Genomic DNA, 22,999 nt, shown 5'->3' with positions numbered 1-22,999 from the left:
TTGATCTATGGATCAAAATTTAAGTTTTAAAGTTCCTTGCTCTAATAGAAATCTGCACTGAATGAGGACATATCTTTAGACATCTCTGAGTACTTGTTACTTCAGGAATAATGTTGACATTGATGATCTAGCAGGACAGTGCTGTACATTGACAACTATATACCTTAGTTTCTGGATAATCTGGACACATTACATATACTTATTATTATATACTTTTTTCCCATATAAAAAGCAAAAGCTATATAAAGTACATGAGACGCAGCCATGTAGATAAATGTTTAGAAGACTTTCTTTTAGGAAGACTTTGGCTACTAAATAGAAAGCATCAGCTTCTAAAACACAAAGGACATTTGAAATTTAATCCTTTATTTCCTTAAATACAGGCTCTAACACTCTCATACCAAAACAAATAGAAAGAAAAAAAAAAAAGAAAAAAAGAGGAAAATACCATTATTTTATAGATGACTTTTGGAAGCACATAAGGTCAGATTAATTCCCGCTGAACTTCTCACTACAATAGTATTATACCAGCAATTAATTCAGACCAGGAAAATTAATGACTTGCCTATGGTCAGAAGGGAAGTCTGAAGCACAGCTGGGAGCTGAACCTATTCCATTGCCAAAGGCACGGGACCAACAGACCAACATTTGGATGAGAGCTAGTATTCATTTTGTTAAAAAGATTCATTCCTTTCTAGCACATAAATTCTCTCTCCATCTTACGTTCTGAAATGCAGCGATAAGATCTCACCATGATCACATACTGCACCATACTTTTAGGATAACAAGGATTAATTCTGTTTATGATTTGTGTGTAAATATTCAGGATTAACTTCTCATAGGAAGATTTTACTAGAACGTATTCATTTAGATATTAACTTAGGAGGGTTTGGAATTCAACCAGTATTTGCTGACAGTGAAACCTGCTGTTGTTTCTTTTCTTTTGCATGTCTCTTATACCACATGAGGATTAATACCTTTTACTGATTTGGGGATCATATATTTTTTTACACTCTCTTTATCAAGGTTAGCTCTGAAAGACAGGATAACCTAATCTTTGCGTCAGACAAACGTACTATCTAACTGATATTAATGTTGGTTAAAGACTGAAAGCTAACGTTACTACACTGGAGTTCAAGAAAGTGCCATTGCTTTGTCTCATGTTGTCATTTGGCGTATTTGTCCCACATGCGTCAAGGGGCTGAAAGCTCAGTCCTCCGTGTCAGCACGCTTCCTGCACTTTGCATACCTAAATATTTATGCAACAAGCAACAGTCCGTGAATTATTGATGGATCCATACATGTGCAATATTTCACATCTGCTGCATATCTTCACTTGAAAGTAGGTTAACTGTGGTCTGTTTTCAAGTTCAAGATCTTGGATTCAATTTCATTACAGAGAAAAACACCAACTTCACTGTAGAGCTGCATTTTAGGACTCTTTATGTCAGGCAGTCTCCATAGGAGGCTTTTCCCAAGTCTCCAGGGCATATACGACAAACTTCTCTGAAAGTGTGGGAGCAAGACCACCACTCAGAACAGAAACAACCAGAACAGAGCTTCCAAAGCCCCAGTGTTTGGCTTTTCACAGTGTGTGAAATTCATGGTGCTTGAGCATTTGCAAGAGAGTGTTGATGTAGACTTCAGTGATTTTCTTGACAGATGCTCTTTGTCTCTTTCAATTACTGACCAAGGAATCCAGCAGAAAGAAAAATATCCTTTTCAATCTTCCACATCTAAAAAGTCTCTAAAGATGACTGTAGAAAATATTGGAAATTCTTTGAGAAAAAAATCATTCAACTAAACAGTTCAAAATTGAGTAGACAGCTTAAGCAGGGCAACTACAGCCGGGAGTATTCCACGAAATACTCTGAATCTTGGCAAAAGTAAAGATGTCCACGTTGCAGCAACCGAGAAAAGTGCAGACAGAAGGTCATGTACTGGTAGATCTGCGTACCCTAGATAAACACCACTTTCCAAGCCTGGCACTGCCCTTTTTATTTAGCTCTGCCCAACTGTACCTAAATGATTCTGAATAAACAACCATATTCCTCTTCAAGTCTAGTCACTGGTAGGCAAACGTTACCTGCTTAGAACATCTGCTTTCGGTCTGGAGACAATACCACTGTATCTGTGCTCCTGAACGAAGACTGTAATGACTTGGTAAAAAACCTCTTTCTGGAGACACCACTCCCTCCTTCAGCAGGGAACAGGCAAACAGACAACACATTTCCACTGAGATGAAAAAAAATACAATGCCCTGTAAATTGTGAGGTTGGAAGTGAATTTTAATGGAGTTTGTAGCACAGGGTTTGTGACCATGATAGGAATCTGTAATTGTGTGATAACACTTGCAATTCTCAGGAACTTGCAGTACAATCTTCACAAAACATTCATAAGAGGTTCCCTTAGGACAAAATACTTGTAGGTAACCGATTTTCTAAAAAACATAGCCATCAGCCTCACAGTTAGTTACTTGTAAAAGCATCAGCCTACATTTTACTTCATTTGTTATACTGCCTCATATATTCCTTGTAATACTTGTGGTCGCACCGGCAAAAGTGATACAAGTGCGTAACAATGAAATTTAGCCTGGTGAGAAGACTCAGTCACCTTTTTCTTATTGACTATGACCACCTTTTGCTTCCAGCTAACAGGCCAGGCCGGTCATCCTGAAGAGAACAACTGTTACTTCACTACACCCAGGGGAATCCCTGTTGGCCACAAGGGGAAAAAGATCCACTGGTTTAGCTTTTTAAGAAACCTCTTTGCAATGACTGTTCTGGGGTTTGGTGAGAGCGAAGACCAACTGCAAGGAGTGACTGTGCCGAGGCTCTTGGAAGCAGTGGCTGAAGAAGCTGACACTTTCCAGACGCTGTGTTGAGACCTAATTTGTAAATAATTTGTGGGGTACCTTTCAGCCTCCTCAACAGCAATGATGCATGTTAACAGGAAACTTTACATCTGATTTCCTTCCGAGTCAGAGGCTCCAATGAAAAGCTCTTTTAAAATAGTGTAAACCATAGGAAGAACGCGCAGGAAAGGCAGAGCTTCAGGATCATGATTTCTGTTCAGCCGCACTGTGCTCTCCCAGAGAGCACTGAGGTCTGCCTTACCTCTGCTCGGAGGCAGGAGACCACGGGAAGCTCTTCCAGAACAGTCCCTAATTGGAGCTCACACATAAGATGCAGCCTGCTTATACACACATCCTCACTTTGAAATTTACAGTCTGAAAGCTGGGCTGGAAATCTCTTTTGAAAGTACTTCTGTATAGCTCAGCAGTCAGGCAATAAATCAGAGTCAAAAGGCACTTTCCATAGTTCAAGAGAAAGCAGCTATGAAGCATACTGGGAATTCACAAAGTTTTGTAAAAACAGAAAATGTAACCTTCATTTTCCAAGGTAATATCTCTCTGAAAGTCAGACTACGACACTCATACTGATGCCTACAGCAGTGATGAGCCTACTTTTATCTAAAAAATTCAAGTGACTTTAAGCACAGATAGCTCTTTCTGATAAAACAATGGGGCCTAAAGAAGCATGCAATAACTTCAATTCGGAGGTCCCTGAAAATGTCATTTTTTTCCACTTCCATTCCAAATAAAAATGCTCCGAAGCAACAAGCAATTGCTACATCACTGGGAAAAGTCTTAGTATATAAAAAAGATGGGCAATTAAATTAGACAGTGATCAACTTGAAGTTTACTTGTCAAAAATATCAGCAACTCCTTGACAGTATTTAGTTCTTTATAGTTTTGTAGCTAACGTTTTGAAGACCTCTCCGTGAACAAGATGGGGTCAGGCTATCAGACAAAAGCTTTGAACAGCGAGGCTCTTCCACATTCAGGAATATGTGTTTTCAGTATAATTTTGGTGGTACATTATTAACAAAACTTTAGTATTTTTTAGTATATCTTTAATGTATTTTATGTAGAATCTATTTCCTGCTGGGGGTCTGTATGTTCACAAAATGGAAATTCTGCCCCCTGACATCCCTGCATGCCTTAGCTAAGCACACAGAAATGGCAGCTGTTATAAGCGACCTTGCTGCCTGACTTTGACCATCAGCATCCTGGTCAGCACAACAACTCACCCTTGCTATTAAAAAACACTAATGCAGAGCAAAAGCAAAACAGAGGGTATTTTTTCTCCCTATAAAACATTTTACCTTAGTACTGACTGTCAAGCATGAGTTCCGTTGAATCAGCCTGTGCTAATCAAGAGTATATTTTCTTCAATTATACTTATAATTAACAGCTTTACATAACTCCACCATATTACATGTTGTTTAACTGCACCTTAAAAATGTAATGAATTTCTTCTTATTTTTCCATGCTATGAAAAGTCACGGATTCTTTCTTCCATTATCTCTTTACAGAAAGGGGTAATAGCAAAGATAAGTGAATATACTACTAAAGTGAAAGCAAATTATTTATATATTCAGGTTTTATATTAAATCAAAGTTAGATAATCTCATCCTATATTTAGCGCATGTTGAACTCCACTGGGGAGAAAAATATCATTAAACACAAGTTGGAACTGTACAGAGCACAATGAACCGAACATTTGATGTTGGGCTTTTCTTGATATAATCCTTCACAAGGAAAAAGGAAGATTAATAGTCTGTTAGTAATGTTATGAAAGAACCCATAATATCTGTTTTGGAATATCTATGTAAATTATCAATTTGAACTATGTCTTCAGAGTTATATTTAAAACCGACAATGAAATTAGAAAAAAATGGACCTATTTCATTTTTTATAAAGAGAGTTATAGAGGTCCACAGGATTTCTAAACCCAAACATATTTATAATCCTTCTTGACATAATGACAAGAGGCACGACTGAAGTTGAGCCTATATTAAAGTGCTTTATGATTTCAATACCATGATTCATTACTGGAAGAAGAGTAAACAATTGAATTTTTTTTAAATCAAACAAGTAATGCATTAAAACCCTAAGTTTCAGAATTCAAGATTTACAGTTTCAGATGTTTCCTAGCAGAGCAACAAAATATTTAAAGCTTTTGCTTAGTATTAGGTTTAAGTTTCACTTACAAATAATTTTAAAAACCTGCAAAGAAAGGAAAATTGCCTATTTTCAGTCAAATGACACATTTTTGCCCATTTTTTCCCCTTAGGAGATGTATTTTACACATTGTTTCACTAAGACAACATGGAAAATACTAACCCCAGCTCTTCTTAAATTTTTTTGGAGAAGACAGAAACCTTTTTTTGTTCTGCTGCGAGAAAAATAAATGCTGCCACTGTTGAAATAAAAAGGCATTTCTAATGCATATATTTTTCTATATATGATTATCAGATCCATCCTAGATTTCCACCAAAATAATTTTTAGACAGCAACCAATATCCACTAACATTGCCACACCGATTTGAGTCATCTTTGCCAGAGCTGGTGCTTTATGGCAGATAGATGATTTTTATTCTAAGTCTTCAGTATACTCCATTAATTTTCCCCCAAATCCTCATCTGCTTTCAGAACAAGTTCCTTAAAAGTGCATAAATATTGATCTTCTATTAGAAGACTAACTGGCATACGATTATGTTTCTTTACCAGGCAGATTTCTGAGCTCTGATATCAGACATAGTGGCAAGTCATCAGAAGGTACAATCTTCAGTTATAGAACACTATTCGTTTTCACACGGAACAAAAATACTAATTATCAGAAAGGTTTAAAATTACCCTATCCTGACAACAGACTTGTTGGTATTCTGTTTGTAAAAATGAAAGCAAGTAATAAAATAAGAAAAAAAACCCTCAAATCTACTTAATTCTGCAGAATGGGATTCATTAAGCAAAACAAATGAAATAAAACAGTTGGAGTACCATTAATGCCATTACAAGTCTCATTATTCTCTTCAGTCTGAACACCCATATTAGGGACGAATCTAATGCAGACAGATATTTATACTGGAATATTAACTCCATTTGAGAGTTTAGATCCCTTTCTGGATTTGGAATGAAAATATTCACACTGAGCACTTGCAAATCACAATTTCCTTGTTACAAAACTGCAACTTGCTTACTTTTATTGATTAGCAACTTGTTTTATTTGATCTCTGTGCCCCTGAATGATGAAAAGGAAACTTGGGAAGCATGTCACATACCTCAAAATTGCTCACTGTCATAAAATTATCTTATAACGACAAAACTAATAACTATATAATACAATATTTATATATAATAACTCATGAACAAATCAAATTCTATCTGGCATGTAGTTTACATCCATGTATCTTACAACTGCTCTGATTTCAAAGTGGCATAGAAGTACTGAACCAAACTGATGACAAACTGCAATTCATTTGAAACTTTTCAAGCAGCTAATAAAATCCTAGAATCATAGAATGGTTTGGGTTGGAAGGGACCTTAAAAATCATCCAGTTCCAACCCTCCTGCTGTAAGCAGAGATGCTCAAAAAGCCACTGTATAGAATCAAATGCATAGTACCAAGTTTAGAATTACAGATGATACTGGCAGATAAAACATCTAGCTCTTTTGTCCTGTTATCCATAATTATTATCAAAAAGAATTAGAACTAATATATGGAAAATTTAATACAGCTATTTATTTGGAAGCTGGAGTGGGGACACCTTTTTTCCTTCCTCTTTAGCGAATCTTGTTTCTTAAATTAAAATCTTCATTGACTGAAATCTACATTGCAACACTGTTTTCTAGTAAACAGTAGCTTCCCATACAGAGTAAGTAAATGGACAGAACACTGGTACAAAGTGGCATAGTAGGTATTATCTGTGGTTTTTTACACAACTTTTTTTCTAAAAAAACCTCTCAAATATTCCTACATGAAGAAAATATTTGAAAACAAAGAATGAAACATTCTTTAAATTGGCATTTACCAAAAGGAAACTAAATTTGCTAAGATCTGGCTTTCACAAAAATTGTCAATTACCACTTTGTTGCAAATCACTCTATCTTTAAACCACTATCAATGTGCTTTGCTAATATTCATTTCACTCTATAAAAGCATAAGAGACTCTGTCAGTTTTCCAGCTATTACATTTCCTATTATTTCATCTCCTATACTGGATTATATTGTCCTATTTAATTTTTTAAGTAAAATTGTCTTTTTTTGAAAGCAAAGGATCGACAACATCCACCAATCATCTTTTCCTAAAGCAATATAAAATTTGTATTTCCTGCAAATGTTAGGACTATATAATACCTTAAATAAATCTGACTGGAAATTTAAGGTTTCACCCATGACCAATCTGAGGTGTTTATATATATACATATATATATATACACACACAAATATCTTTCTAGCATTTTTTATGAAATAAATACAAGCACTTTCTACACTACTCTTAGCTATTTTTTTTTGAACATGGATGTTCATCAGATAAGTTATGCAAAAACCTGGTGGAAAATTTCTCTTCTTTCTCTACAAGCTGTTAAGATGCAGGTGATTTTTAAGAACAAATTTTTGATGGTATTGTAGAAGCTGTAAACCCAGAAGTACTTGAGAGTGGTTTGCATTTCATGTGCAAAGAAGGGTGGGAGAGAGGGAGAAAGAAAGTTTCCTACCATAGTAAGTGAGACGTCCTCTTGCAATGTTTTTTCCTCTTGAGTTCTCAGTAATACATTCATACAGTCCTGCATCCTCCTGCTGGAAATTAGGTATTTCAATCACGCCATTGGATTTCCTTAGCTTTATTTTACTTGGAAACGGCAGACCATCGGTTCTTCTCCAGTTAATCTGAGGCACAGGGCTAAATGGAAGATAATGGGATATAAGTAAACAACTTTGCTTCATGTACTTGACTGTCAAAATTAGGCACTTAAACTAATATGTAATACACCCCAGAAGTGACAAAAGCTTGTGTTAAAAGTAGTATTAATACTGTACATGACAGATGGTCAGACAGCATGGTAACTGATTTGCATATGCTGTTCTGTTCCTTATGCTATTATTTGTGGCATCAAATTTTTGATGAATATCTGCTTGAATGTCCAGTGACTGTAAAATTTCCTGTAAATCAGCACTGGCCTCCCCTGAAGACAGGAGAGATTTACATCAGTGCCCTCCATGGAAGGGGAATCAAGGCAAGTCTTCTGCAATTCCCATCCTAGAGGAGCCTTTCATTTTCCAATTTGAAAACTTTCCGTCATGTAGCTGGGGAACAGAAGCAAAAGCATACGATTAAGTTACCGTTCTGGAGTTTGAAATTACGAGTGCTTGACAAACTGTCTACAAATAAACCGCAGAGTGGTTAGTAAATACATTTACAGAAACATAAATGCATTCTCAGATCATTTATGAAACAGAAAAGATATCAATTGTGTGTGAAATGTCATTGAGAAGAGGAATGTATTTTAATCTTTATTTCAGCTATAAAGGAAGAACAATATTATGAAAGCATCAAGTATATTTAGCAGTAAAATTCAGTGAAAATTCTCACTGACTTCAACAACAATTCCTTTACCCTGAGAAAGTGGAGCTACTTCAAAGGACATCTGCAAAACTGCACTGATCTCATTCAAGAGAATTTGAAGTGAAATGTAAATTCCTGTGTTGCCAACATGCACATTTTAATTCTAAACAACTAAAATGACTCCAAAGCTCTTTTCCCTCTTATTCCAAGGCAGTAACTGTGATGGTCAAAGCAAGATCTTTAGAAAAAACTACCGAAAGACTGCCAGATGTCCACACCTGTAGTGCCAATGAACGCAAACATGCTTCAGCTTTGCAGTATAGGTGAAGATGAGAACTTACTTTCCTAGTGCAAAGCATTCTAGCTTCACAGTCGAGCCTTTAGCTGCAGGAAGTGTCTCAGGAAACTGAACTTCTATTTTGGGTTCATATTCTCCCATTACACCTGTACGAGACAATTGGAAAAGGTCATATTTCGTTTTTGAAGCTACCTTTCTCTCTTTAGTGCTGCATAACATTAGATTCAAAATTAAGTTTATTCCTGGCACACTCCATTTAGAAATTCAAGCACAGGGACCTTCCAATGAAATTGTCAGAGGTAGGAGAGGAAGAGGTATACACAACAAATACAGTTTATCTTCTTATACACAACCAATATTCTGAGAATGCATGAAAGTTTACACCATAAGGTACAAAATCTTTCACTGGCAACTAGCTGTACATAACATAATGAAAGAACGGGTGTTTAGTTGCAGGTAAAAGGGAAGTCATACCATCAGTGCGCAGCACTAGAGGAGTAGGTGACCCAAGAACGTGGCTGTTTGTCACCGTGCTGGTTACGACACAGGTGTAATTTCCTACGTCTGATGGCTCCACTTTGGCTATGTAGAGGTGACCGGTCTCCTGAGACACAAATCGACGGCTGTCCTCTTGTACAAATGATGGATACTCATTGAAGATCCAAGCAAATGACAATTCTAATTGGTTATAAAAAAATAAGTAAAGACGTTTGGTAGGGTTTTCCACATCTTTTTTTCTTCAGAGAGATTTCTTTTTATTTATTGTATCTTACAGCATTATTATAGAAATATTGCAGTACGTATTAAACAAGACCAGAGAACCAGTGATAAAAAAAAAAAACCACAAAACTAAAAACTTATCAGAAACAGGTGAAACCAGAAAAAGTCAAAACAAAACACTTTTTGAATGAAACCACACCTCTTCCAGTAGAAGAAAAACGTGAAAGGAATTCAAAGTCTTTTACACAATAATATTTTTTGATCTACTCATTTAAGACTTAATATGATGGGAAGAGGAGTAGACAGCAAAAAATGAGACCAGACTTTGTTAAAATGGAAATATCATTCAGCATCTACTTAGCAGCCCAGCTAGCTACTTAGCAGAAATGGCACAGGAGTATATACAGCTGAAAGGAATGTCAAAAGAAGTAAAAACACCTAGAGGAGCACAGCACACAGCAAAACTGTGTTTTTCACACAAAAATTAGATCTTTGCATGAAATGGCAAACTGGCCCTCACTGGAGTACTTTACAGGCACTTTAAAGGAAAACTAAACTTCAAAAGACAAATCACAAGATTTGGCAAAAATTACATTTAATTTTTTTCCCTCTGAACAGCACTCTGAGCTGTGTATCCAATTCTAATTGGCATGTGAGAAGCCATGTGCCTCTTTCATTCATATCCTACAGAATGAAAGGAAATTAATTTTTAATGGTTTTCCAGGCAAGAAATAATTTTTCACCCAAGCGCCACTCAGCTGAAAGTTTATAAAAAGATTAGAGCTTCTGCAAGTGCTAATTAGAAACGATTATAGTTTGATTGACCTGCCTTGGCGCTAAAATATCTTGTCGCATTTGCACTGCCCCTACAAAATGGAGATCATTATTTTTTTTTGCACAGGTTTAATTTGAAAGTGCATGCATTTGGATGCAGTCACCAAAGGAAGGGTAGGCATTTTCATAACCCCATAGCTGGGTATGAACATGCAGCCAGAAAAGCACCATGCCAACAGAATAATTTAACAAAAGGTAAGATAGTGCTGATAAAAAAACACTCAACAAATTAAATTATTAAAATATTTATGGACTGGTTAATGCAAAAAGGGCATCAAATGAAATGGCTTATCATAATTGCATTTAATTTTCTTCAATCAATATTTAAACTCCTTCCATTACCATAATTTCACAGAAACAACGTGTGTGTGAACAATTAACATTCTCAGGAATATTCCCAAGAGTTAAACTTTTGTTATACCAGGAAATTTTTACTGTTGGAAACAGCCAACTATCCTAGTCATGCAGCATGTCTCCTCCAGTGAAACAGAGCCAAAAAGTTTATTCCTAGGTAACAAGAGAGGTTGAATTAATTTATCACAAGGAAGCCAACATGGATTTGTTCCAAAAAGACGGAGCAGTTAGTGCAGTAGGAAGCAAAACCTTGCGACAGAGCTTGACTTCAGTAAGACGTCTGAGATATGCCACAAGAGTCTCATAAGAAAGACAAGTACATACCGTCAACAATGAAAATACACCCCATATAGCTATTCTCCCATTTTACAACAAAGATACCAAGGCGTCAATGTTTTGCTGTTGAACAGAGAGGGCTTGAGTAAGTAGTGTGATGGGAGGGCCATCGGTGGTGCATCGCTCTGGCTAAGGTTCAATACTCTATCACAACCACTACAAATAGTGAATAAATAAATGCATAAATAAAAAAGGTGATAGAGAGTACACCTACAGTTTTGAACGGGACCACAACCTCTGTGTATGGTCTTGTTAAAGACTAGAAAATTACTACATTTTATGAGATCTGCTAGGGGATGAGAGTGATCATAAGAACGGGGGAAAGCATGAAGTAGGTATCAATTCAGGAACAGTAGGAAAAAAATGAAAAAGATCTACATTTTCAGCTTTATACCACATTCTAAAGTCACAGTATTAGTTCTGGTATTTATTGAGATACTTGTTTTCCTTCAACTCAAAATATTATTTTATTCTAAAACAAAACAAAAACAAACAAAAAAACAACAACAACAACAACAAAAAAAAACCAAAAACAAAAACAAACATAAAACCCACAAGATATTATTCTTAACATTCAACGGGGATGGACAGGTCTGTATACCCAGCAGGACAAAAAGCAGCTTGATTTCATTATCATTATACTGGGTTAAGAGTAAATTCACTGGAATCAGTCATTATGATTATGAAAACCACGCAAAGTGTATTTCAGTTTAATCAGATCCTTCAACAGCCTATGAATAAGCACTCCTGGAAACCTAATTTCCCATTCAACATACATTTTCATTGACTCTCTTAAACACAGAGCATTTTGTTACCAGTGCCCCACAGCCACTATCTCATTCTATATTTGCTGTACTTTACAAGATTGTATTCTGATTTTCCCCCCAAATTTGTATTAAACAACTTGTTCTATGATTTATTATGTTTACACCCCCTTGCTTGTTGCTGATCTTACAGCACCTCAAGGGATATAAATTCACTCCCTTTCTGTCAATTACAAATTTTCAGTTGATTTTCTGTTATAAATGAAAATAATACGTCTCTCCTGGGCTTCCTTAGAGATCTAAGCCTTTGCTTTCCAATGCATTTTTTCCTTATTTGGAGACCATACATGGATAAGGTACTGGAAATTACAGTTATTACTCAATTTTTATTTGTTTACTACATCATGGTCGGCTTCTACTCTTTATTTAGTATTATTTGATTATTATTTACTGTGCAGTTTACCAGCCACAACATGCTCATACTGTTCTAGGCCCTTTGTGCACTTAAATGTTCAATTAAAAAAATCTCATAAAATTGCCTGTCACTTTTAAACTGAAATTTTATAAGATTCAACAATTAAATCACCACAACTGTTGTGGTCTGCCATGGTCATTTCCTGCCATCTGCAAGCCTTGAGAAAACTTCCTATGCAAGAAAAATGTAACGTTGCTAAAGGAACATAGGGGGGAGGAAAGCCCCACACATTTAGTAGCTTTTAACCAGGTTCAAAACTAGGTCTTAAGTACATCTAAATGATTTTGAAAAAAAATTACTTTTAATTATACTGCACATTTCCTTTCTAAGACAGACCAGCACGTCAGTGGGGAACCACTGAATGGAACTGGAATTATTTTATTTTTAATGAACAGAATGTTAGAGTCAATATAGGTTTGGGGAATCTATAAATGAATTCAGGAAGTCGGCACAGCAAAAGCTAGAAAACAACAGTGGAGATAGGCCTGCAACAAAGGAGCAGGATCATTCATAAAGCTGGTTTGATACACTAAAGCCTAGGGTCTGAAGGTTTTCTCTGCTCATCATTCCCCCACTGTCTCTTAATCCTTTTCTTCTGGACCACCACTCCTTTACACCTATTTAATACGCATCAGCTAGTTCCCTAATTCACACCTTAAATGAGATTTCTAAGACAGCCAGAAGTAAATGATGTGAATAATATTGTTCTGAAACTGATTGAAAGTTCTTATTTTCAAAATTGATTACATTTTGGTTACAGAAGCTGATGTTTCCATAAGTAATCCGGAAAAGAAATGGATGTATTTGATTTTGGAGTGCACTGAGCTGACTCAACAACATTTAGGGGTTCTGTTGTTTTTTTGTTGCTGTTGTTTTTGGTTGTTTTCATTTTTAACAAAAGAAGTTTCATGGCCTTCATTGAGCCTGAAATCCGTATTATTTCATGAAGTCCTACAATTTAGATTTTAAAATATTCTGTGCTAGAGACATAATAGGAAGCTGAAGTATCTTGCTATTTTCTCTTCAATTACAATTCCACCTAAACCACAGGATTGCGTATGCCTTCAAAAAACTGTTTGTAAGGGAGTAATCAGAGAAAATTTAGTAATGATACCAACTGCAACTAAAGACATGGAAATCTGGAAGAAAACCCGAGTATTTTGAAATTACCTACCTCAGAGTTAAAATTAAAAGTAATGGGAAAGCAACACTGATTCTGAGAGGATAATGACAAATTACGTAATTACGAACGAAACCAATTAGTTTGTCGTTTGGCCCAGCCTCAGCTGAAAGTGTGAAGAACACGGCACCTCGCGGCCATAGGCCGCAGCATCCATCTGCCAGCATGGCCCTGTGTGGGGAATGCCCTACCAATGGGACACTAATTAATTAAAGGTAGGGAGTTAATCTGCATGAGGTAAACATGCGTTGAACCCCCTAAAGATGCTCTTTTCTGGAAGAAAACCACCTCGCTGCAGCTTAATCCTGAGGGGACTGCACTACTGCGAGGTTAGGCCGCTGTACTTCTGGAGGCCCCGGCACTATCATGCGCTTTATCTTGTATATGCTAGCTTCAAACTTCTCAGTAACTACCTCTCATTTCTTAAAGTAGATAGAATTTGCCTAAGTATTTTGCTCACTAGAATGAAGAAAACTGTATTTCTGCAACACGTAGAGACCACCTCTGGCATTGCCTGAGTCAATGAGTATCTGGTTAAAAGAGTTGTAACACTCACCATACTAGATGAAAAAAGTTTGGAGTACAAGAGCTGCTGAAATTACCCCCAAAACTTTTAGAATAACTCTCTTCTTTTGCTTAAAGATATTTTTTGTTTATATAAAATGTAAATTGTAAGATGGGAATCTGAGTCCAACTACAAAAAGTGAAGAACATATCCTCAGAAACTCATTTTATTCCAGAGTATAATGGGAAATACTCTGATTTGAAACTAATGTACACCATTAATCTTTCTGGCATAAAAGGTGAATTATTTTGTAGATAAAATATAAAAGATCAATTTTCAGCATGCTGTGCAGGTAATTAGGCATGCAACTTCTGTGTATGGAATAACCCACAACAATGAGAGCAGTGCCAGAGACCTATGTAATGTCTTGCAATTTCAATCTACACATTTAATAAGAATATTGAAATGTTTCAGCTTGAAGTGGGATCCTTGCAATTTCAGCTAGCACCTAATTTTCATTTTTAAATGGAATATGGTAACAGTCTGCTTTTTTAATTCTGAAATGAGCTAGCATGAAGTAAAAAAAAAAAAAAAAAAGAAAAAAAAAGATGCAGTTCCTTGAATGTAGTTACATCAGGAATTGTATTTTTCTCTACTATGCCACAGCTATAGGCTGATGTAGTGGCGATCAGACAAACCAGGTGGTTACCTCAGCACGGCTGCCACCAGTGACAAAGCTCCAGCACCATAAAATGGTCCATAAAGAAAGGTCTGTCCTTCTCTGTACTCAACATTTTGCACAGTTTTTCCTAAAGACTTTCAAAGCAACACCAAAAGCAAAGCACACAACTGTAACTGAAATGTAGATGTTTCTAAGCTCATCCTTGGGAAACACAGATATTCAAGACTGGCAGCATTCTTTCCTTATTAATACAAAAGAAAAACTCACGTTAAGTACATTTCCAAACAGCATAACCACTGGAAAAGCAGCTCAGCAATACGGCCTTGCCTGCTGCCTTTTTCTTGCCCCCGTCCTTGCCCCCTCCTGTCACACGTGTGATTTGACCATTAGCTAGTGCTAAGTTTCAAACCAAACGTGACCTTGTAATACAGAAGTGCTCCTTAACTGGCAGGTTAAATGTTGCTTGGTGCTCTGAAGGAAATCCAGACACTAATGGAAAAGTCTAACAAAATGCTTTTCTGCATTGGGCTGAATAAAATCACAATTTCTTTTGCCCTGTAGCTGTGAGGGATGATGGATTAGTTTCTCTTTATCACATTTCGAAACTAATTGTTTCAGACTAGCAATGTCATTCAAAATGTACTGGCTCTGATCAAATTGTTCATACTCTGGACGTATGCACAAAAGTAAGAAACTGCATTAGGAAGCAATATTTAAGCATATACCCATTAGCCATATCCATTTCAAATGACAAATTATTCTTTTAATCACCTCCCTAGAACTTTATATGCAATTGCTCAGAGCATTTTCTAACAGCTCTGTTGTGCCTTCTCAACAGTTGAAAGTATTTTAAATTGCTTCTTGCGTATAACAACTGAGGATAAAAAGATGACAGTTTAGCTTGTTGTTCAAATATAACACATCTGATTTATCCTGAATGTTAAATACTAGTGACATAAACTAAGAAAAATAGACAAGTGTAAATTTTCAAAGAAATATTCTAATGTTTATAGTGGTAGTAGTAATTAGTGGCCAACTTCTCTGAGTAGTCTTGAACTCATTTAGGAGAAGTTACTTGGTAAACCCTTGTGAAAAACAATTACTTTCTGTACTCTTGTTAACAATGCAATGATCAGCTCTGAGTGTGGGCTGGCATTGTAGCCACTCCCTCCTGCCATTTTCTAATCAATTATCCTATTTCTAAAGGAAAAATTAAAATATTTTAGTAGAGAAGATAAAAGTGAGAGAAAAATCCATAGAAACAACCTAGGGATAAAAACAATTCTGGAAGAGAAGAGGCACAAACCCATTTATGCATATGCATTTAACATGGAGTTAAAAAAGAGTTCTGTAAAGAATCTGGAGTGGTACTTGGCTTGTCTAGTTTGCCCTTTCCCAAACTGGAATCATGCATCTGCTGCTGCAGGTTTCTTAGGCCGGTTATAGACATTCACACTAGCTTAAAAGCACGTAGCATACAGTAGCTGCACATGTTGCACAAATACATAAATAACGATATACTAATTTCGGTCTGTTTTACTTCAGCCTGGAACACAGGCATACCAACAGAAAAGGTGCATTAGCAAGACTGGATTAGATAAAGTGCAGAACATGGAGAAAACGTCTCTCTGTAGCATTGGTTTGTTACTGGCGGTGAGAATAAGGCTTCGACAGAGAGAAATCATTGTAAACTCCAGCTGTGAACATGTATTATTGTCTCTTGTATGGACAAATATAAGTGTCTCTCAGGTACCATTTGATTTCAAACTGTCAGCTGGAATTTGTGCCGCTGCTGATGACGACACCAGAAGGGCTATTGCAAAACATATATATTTTTAATAAAAACACCATTTCTCCTTGGCAGATTGAGAACGGCTTGAGAACGCTGTGGAACAATTTTTAAGGCCACTGCTTTTACAATATTCAACTTGCTATTCTCCTTAGAATGCATTTTTGAGCAAAAACCTCATAATGTGCTTACTGCAAGGATGATTTATTGTTCATGCCCAGATGAGTGTCACCCACAATCTGCAACAAAAGCAAAAGTAGATGTGCAAAGACAGGCTGCTTTGCACCTACTGAAAACACACAGATGGGCAGGAGAAAAACTATTCTGGAGTTCTATCAGCTTGGTGTTGCCTTGTTTTAAAGGTATGAAATGTTTACAAAGCCAGCAAAATTAATTCAATACATAGCTCCTTGAAAAAAATCACACATTGTGATTCAAGAGTTGTGGAAAAGAAATAAATAGTCAAAGCCTCAAAATATTTCTGGCATTTGAGATACTTTCCATGCTATGTTATTCATGAAGTACGGTCTTGCTGGAACTTGCAGGTCTCCAAATGGCAGTACAGAGACATGAGCAAAAATTTGCAAGTCTAAATACTAATTTGCAACAGACATGACATTATTCACTGAATGATTTGTCATACCAAGCAGTGAGCAATAAATTGGGATCTATTTCTCAGTGATCTAATATTGTTTCAAACCAGCATGTCACAGCTTTAAAATAATAAGCTGTGAGCTAGACTGATCACTATCATTCAAATATGGCCTCATTTATCAATTAAGTCTTCATTTGTCAGGGCATGATATTAAGATGGAGAACATTTTTTCTTCTTTATTTATGTAGAAATATCCTTGCCATATTGGAGGAAATAGGAACACACGTCACACAAGGCTAATCATGAATACAAAACAAGTGGAATTTCCTCCCAGAGCTGTAAGCAACAGCTTGTTGGCTCCACAACGTTCTTGCCATTTACTTAAGATCTTGTGGGTTATGTTCATATCTCATATTGTATCCATCAACACAGAACTAATTCCTAGCTTTTTGGGCAAGTCCGAATGCCTTGGAAAGTGTAAGTAACTATCAAGAAAATCTTTACCTCTACCTTTATCATAATTTTCTCTGTGTATAAAGCAGTCCTGAAATCAACCCAGACAACAGTGAGAACACTACGCAACACTGCCTTCTCCAAAGATTCTGTGATTCTGTAATAAAAACCACCTCAAACGAGTAACATCTTCTGAAATCCAAAATCATTGTTAAATTAGTAAAATTGACTGTATTAAACTAATAGAAAACATAATGTTAAGACAATAGAAATCATAATGCCTGAAGTCAAAACTACATGATAATCAACACACACGTAGAATAGCATTAATAGGTAATACCCTAAAGGAACTTCCAGATTTGCTTTACTCGGGGCTTTGTCAGTCCTTAGATACCGAATTTGGAACAAAATCAATAGTAGAGAAAAATCATTTTTAGACCTCCATATGCCTAGCCTTTTCAATTCTTGGCAGAATAGAAAAAATTAGCATTTCATGATTTTTTTTAAACCTGCTGCACGTTATTATATAAAATTTAATAATAGATACGTTGAGATGTTTGCTACATCAGCACTCCTTGAAAACCATCAAAGACATACCAGTCACACGTTAGAAAGTCAAAACAGCTGTATAGAGTTCAGTAGAATTTAATGATGATAACAATTGAGAAAGACAGCTGTAGATCTACATAAATCAATTTTAGATGTCATATTACCTTTCAAATATGTGGGGGTCATGACTTGTGAAAAAAAAGTCTTTTAGCAGGTTCCCTCTGACAGAATTAAAAGTATATACATAAATATTGTCGTATCTGGAGAACAATGACCAATGAACACCTTAATTATCCAAAAATCACTGTTCAACTAGAATGCAACTTAACACAAGGATAAGAAAAAAAGCACTTAAATTATTAAAACTTTTTACTTCAGTTTTACTTAGAAGTCCCAAACCAAGAGCAATCATTGAGTCACACAGACATCTCCATTCAGTTAGAGCTGTAACACACAAACAAACACAAAAAACCACCATAAAGATGGGGAACATCTTCACGAAGTCAGTCATTCACTCCATCTCCCATTCAGTAAATCTCAAACAAGACTGCTAAAACAAGGAATGATAAAAAGGGAAAACGCACTAACTCTTAAGAAAATATTGGAGTGGTTTGTAATGCAGCTTACATTTAACCACAGAACCATAGAACGGATTGGTGCACTCAGCTGGAAGCATCGAACACCCTTTTCCTCTCCCCACACACTAACAGCAAGTTAGAGAAGAATTTCACTGTTGGTTAAAATAGTAGATGTCCACACCCTCATGGAATTGCAAAAGTACTGTTAATTGCATGAATAATTTGCTCCCCATTGAAATGGATATTCTTATTACTTACATCGATATCTGTAGCTAAGATAAGCCAAAAAATATGCCAAACTGTAGAAGGGAAACAATTTCATTTTTCCATACTACAAACTGCTGTTTCTTCTGGGATGAACATTGGTTTATATTGTATATGCTTATGTTGTATATAGAGGAATAATCACAATTTAATCAAATCTCTTCTCAAAAGCTTCTTAAACCCAAGTGCAAATCCCCATCAAGCTAACAAGAACTTAGAAATTGCGAGAGGCAGCAAAATATACAAGAACAATATTTTGGAGGCTAAAGGGAGAGAGAAAACAAGGTACTTGAGAAGGTTTTCAGAATTAGTATTGTACAGAATTTGTGCACTTATTTGATAGCTTGGTACAACAAATACAGAATCAAATAATAATAAATAATAGTAATGATCAGCCTACAGATGTGGAAAGGGCTGAACAGCCATCAGAACCCCAAATAGCTCAGGTCAACTGTTTCTAAACTATCCCAGACAGATTAAGTCATTCTTAAAAACAACAAACAAAACCATCTATGCTCCCCCCCCCCAAACACACAAACAATTTCAGTGAAGAAGGATTTCTTCCACGCTGTTCCACGCCTCCAGAAAACTTCAATGGTTAATGCTCCAATTCACGCACACAAACCTGAGGATTCTCAATTCTATTTGATAATTCATGGAGCTCTTTTTTACACATGAATAACACCGTTAGTGTGGGGGTGTCAATCAAATCCCATCTGCTGACTGTGAAGGAAATCCTCACCTCTCCCACCTGTTGATTTGAATCTCGGCTCTGAGCAACGTGAGCATGTTTTGCACTGCCTCCTCTTTAACACCTCAAACGTTCATAGTGCAGAGCTGTAGTTAGTTACGTGGCCACCTCTGCACGCACACACGCATGGCATGCGAGCGTGGGAATGGTTGGGGTGATTCAGGCTCTGGACTGCACATAGAAGCAAAATTTAATCATTCTAATTCTTACAGATAGAGAGGGGAATGACCCATTTTCTCAGCAGCTAAGAGACAAAGCTGTTGTAAGGCCATAAAGATGATTTAAGAGTACATATCGGTTTGGAGAGAGAAAAATTCTGCAAGCTCAGACGGTTGTAAAATTGCCACTTTATGGCTGTGTCTGCTCTGCCAAACTTAAGAGGCCACAATACCTGTATTATTGTATTCACAATGTTTAGCTTACATTACTGGGTCTTTGCAATCAAGTCTAATGTTTAATGTCACAGAGCTTCAATAATGAGACTCTTTATCAATAAAAAACCAAAGAAGACAACAACAAAAAACAAACAAAAATAGTTATTTCCAAATATTACAGGATGCTCAATAATAATTAGTTGAAAACTGAAGACAGATAAAAGATAAAACGTCCTTGCAACTTCTGGTTCCCAAAGAATCCATATAACTGGTTTTCTCTTCCCCCTCGAGACGGCAATATTTTAATTATATCAGCATCATTGCATTACGCTACAAAATGCCTTAGTTTCAAGAAAACATGCGCATACTAGAATAACAACAGACAAGAACCAAATCTTTGCAACTGTCTGGCCATAGAGAAAACTAGATTCACTGAGGCTCGGCAATTGTAAAATTGGGTAGAATTTAACTCCAGAAAAGACTCAGTTAATTACTGGAAATATCATAAAGATCGGACATGGTAAATGCACAGTAATTGCTGCGGACAGAAAGACATTTCAAGATAAAAGTAAATTCTCCTGGGTGCTGCCCTCCTACTTCTTCTCCACTAGCTTTGGGTTTTTCTTTCTGTTTGCATTTACTTCAGGAAAGCTGGTTTCACTCTCGCTCTCCGTGACGGAACTCCCTGCCAGGTTTCCGTAGTGGCACAGAGACATTTCCCCGTCCCGACAACCGGCCCCGGTGGAAGCAGAAAGCCGCGGGTGCCCCTTACCTCCCGCGCGAGGCGGCGTGCCGCACAGCAGCACGACTCCCTGCCCCTCTCGCACCGACACCGCGCTCCTCATCTTCGTCCGGGAGCTCTCGGGATCTGTTTTTGAAAAAAAAGATGAGCTGGATGTTAGGAGACAGAAAGGCAAAGTACACAGGGTTTCACGTTCTCTAGCTCTTGGTATCGAGTCTCGGGATGCCAAGAGGTTCGGTGATTTCAGCGGCTCACGGCAGAAGAAATGGCTGTTCCACACAAGCGAGGATGACAGAATTGGGACTGAAGTGAAATAATTTACAAGAACATAATGGACAGATCCTATGGGTAACTTTGTTCTTACGCTAGGCTTACGCCACCCTAATTATGCTAATTAAAAAGGAGTCATAAAAACAGGTCTTCAAGCCACTGTTTCTTCTGAAATGAAGGCTCTGATGAAAATAGCATCACAATCCTACTGAGCTCCTCTAACCAACTGTATGTTAACGTTAATAACGCAGCTATAGGGAAGAAGGATGCATGTCTTTAAACAGAAAAAAAACCCCTCAACCACCTCCCCGCGGGCAGCATTGCCAAGCTAATCCTTTGCAGCACGGCTAAGGCAAGCGCCTTGCTCCTCAGCGTCCTGACCCAGCGCCCGGCCTGGTTTCAGGTCTCCTGGGACCGTTTTAAGCCGTATAAGAGGGGAAACAATTGCTGCTGGCTATGCACAAATGCAAAATTGTAGAGCAGCGGGATTTGTTACAACTTTAGCTTTCACTCTAAACTTATGACTCGAGATCCAAAAAAGTATGGCCTCATTATAACCCTGAATTAAGCTGGATATAACCATCAATACACACTGACAGTGAGGTTCTACCCTAAGAGAGACTTTTCCCCGAATAATCTCATAATAAAGCCAAACAGAACACAATTCAAACAGCAGTAAGTCAGCTAGTAACCTAAAACAAAGTTTTGTCTATAACTTTGTAAAGGATATTAATACATACAGATGCTCAAAAACCGCGAGGTGTCCTTAAAATAAGTCTGGCTTTATAACAAAGCATAACAGCAGTGAATTGACCAGCAATAGCCATTTCCCAAAACGTAATATTTTTTAATATTGAAAAGCAACAGCTGCTACAGCCAGCACACAGTGATTAGAATTTCAATGCTTCATTAAAAAAAAAATACATTTATTGTCACAATAAGATACTGTTCTGCTATTCTCTGTTACTGAACATAGGAGGGTTTCTTAAAAGGGCTGCTTTCAGCTTTCCAGCCGAATTTATCTGCAAATACATCTCAAGGACCAATGTCTTCTCTCACATAATAAGTTTGGGTCCTTCAGCTGGACGTGTTTTGGAGTTCGCAAACAATCACAACTGAAGTGATTTCTCTAAGAGATCAAAATAGTCTGCCCCACAATTTGTTTCAGGCCTGGTAAGCATCCTTCTCTTCCCTCCATCACGATATAAACTCCATAGCCCTCCTGAACGATTGCACCGTGTCATGAAGTGGGGAACAAAGAGCACCCCCAGTACCTACATCCCTGCTGGGCAGCAAAAGGATGGCTACGAAAGCCCATGCTGGGTTGTGGAGCACCAACCAGAACGGGTAAAGATTTCCAATGACACCTTCACTTGCAGCCTTGAGACTTTTCCCTACGTGGATGATAGACCTTTGTTTTCTGGCATACCCCAGAGCAGGAGAGACACGCTACTCCTTATTTGGACAAAACCAGCTATGCAATTTGGATTTTAAAACTCACAAGTATATGTAATTAATGCATAAAATGAACAGACTGGATTTTACCCCCTTACAACACAACTGCTGCAAGTCATAAATCTTACGTATTACTTCTGTAATTAATATGAACTAGTTTATCGCTACCTTCTGAGTGTGTACATTCATTTATTGCAAATGTAGCTCTTTAGAAACACAGCTGTCTCTGCGTCCAACGAGCCGTACGGGCACCACGGGACTAGGCTGGAGCAAGCGGGAAGGGAGCGACCTGGGGAACGCGTGCTCCAACGGGCATGTTATGACCCCGCAGGCATCCTGCTGCAACCCGGTCTGATCTGCTGCAAGTTTGGGCTGCAGCAGTTACTCATCATTGACTGCAGGTGAAGACCGCTGTCACGGGGGAACAGTTTTTTTGGGAAACATGGGGCAAGCAGAATCCGTCAAGAAAACAAAGAATATAAGCCCTATTACAATGAAAGAATGATTTTTCGTTAATTAGCAGGAAGTTCTCCACCGCACCTTGCAGAGTGCTTGAATTACCAGACTAATCAGACAGCTGCAGAAATATCATCACTTAATTCATTTAGATACCTTCGTG

General features: G+C 37.3%; 1 protein-coding gene across 3 annotated transcripts in view; it reads right to left on the bottom strand.

Annotated features, from left to right (window-relative positions):
- The window catches only part of CNTN3 (contactin 3), a 100,260-nt gene that overhangs the window by 28,516 nt on the left and 48,745 nt on the right, over positions 1-22,999 (bottom strand). For all 3 annotated transcript variants that reach the window (XM_080606975.1, XM_080606976.1, XM_080606977.1), the window contains exons 3-6: positions 20,686-20,781; positions 9,185-9,388; positions 8,754-8,856; positions 7,565-7,749 (exon numbers count right to left, since the gene is read on the bottom strand). In XM_080606975.1, coding sequence (XP_080463101.1) covers positions 7,565-7,749; positions 8,754-8,856; positions 9,185-9,388; positions 20,686-20,781 — 588 coding nt within the window. The remainder of the gene's footprint in view (positions 1-7,564; positions 7,750-8,753; positions 8,857-9,184; positions 9,389-20,685; positions 20,782-22,999) is intronic.

The sequence above is a fragment of the Anser brachyrhynchus genome (assembly GCF_964034855.1).
Source record: "Anser brachyrhynchus genome assembly, chromosome: 10".
Taxonomy (NCBI): Eukaryota; Metazoa; Chordata; class Aves; order Anseriformes; family Anatidae; genus Anser; species Anser brachyrhynchus.
Note: the sequence above shows the minus strand (reverse complement) of the source record. Positions and strands in the feature narration are given on the sequence as shown.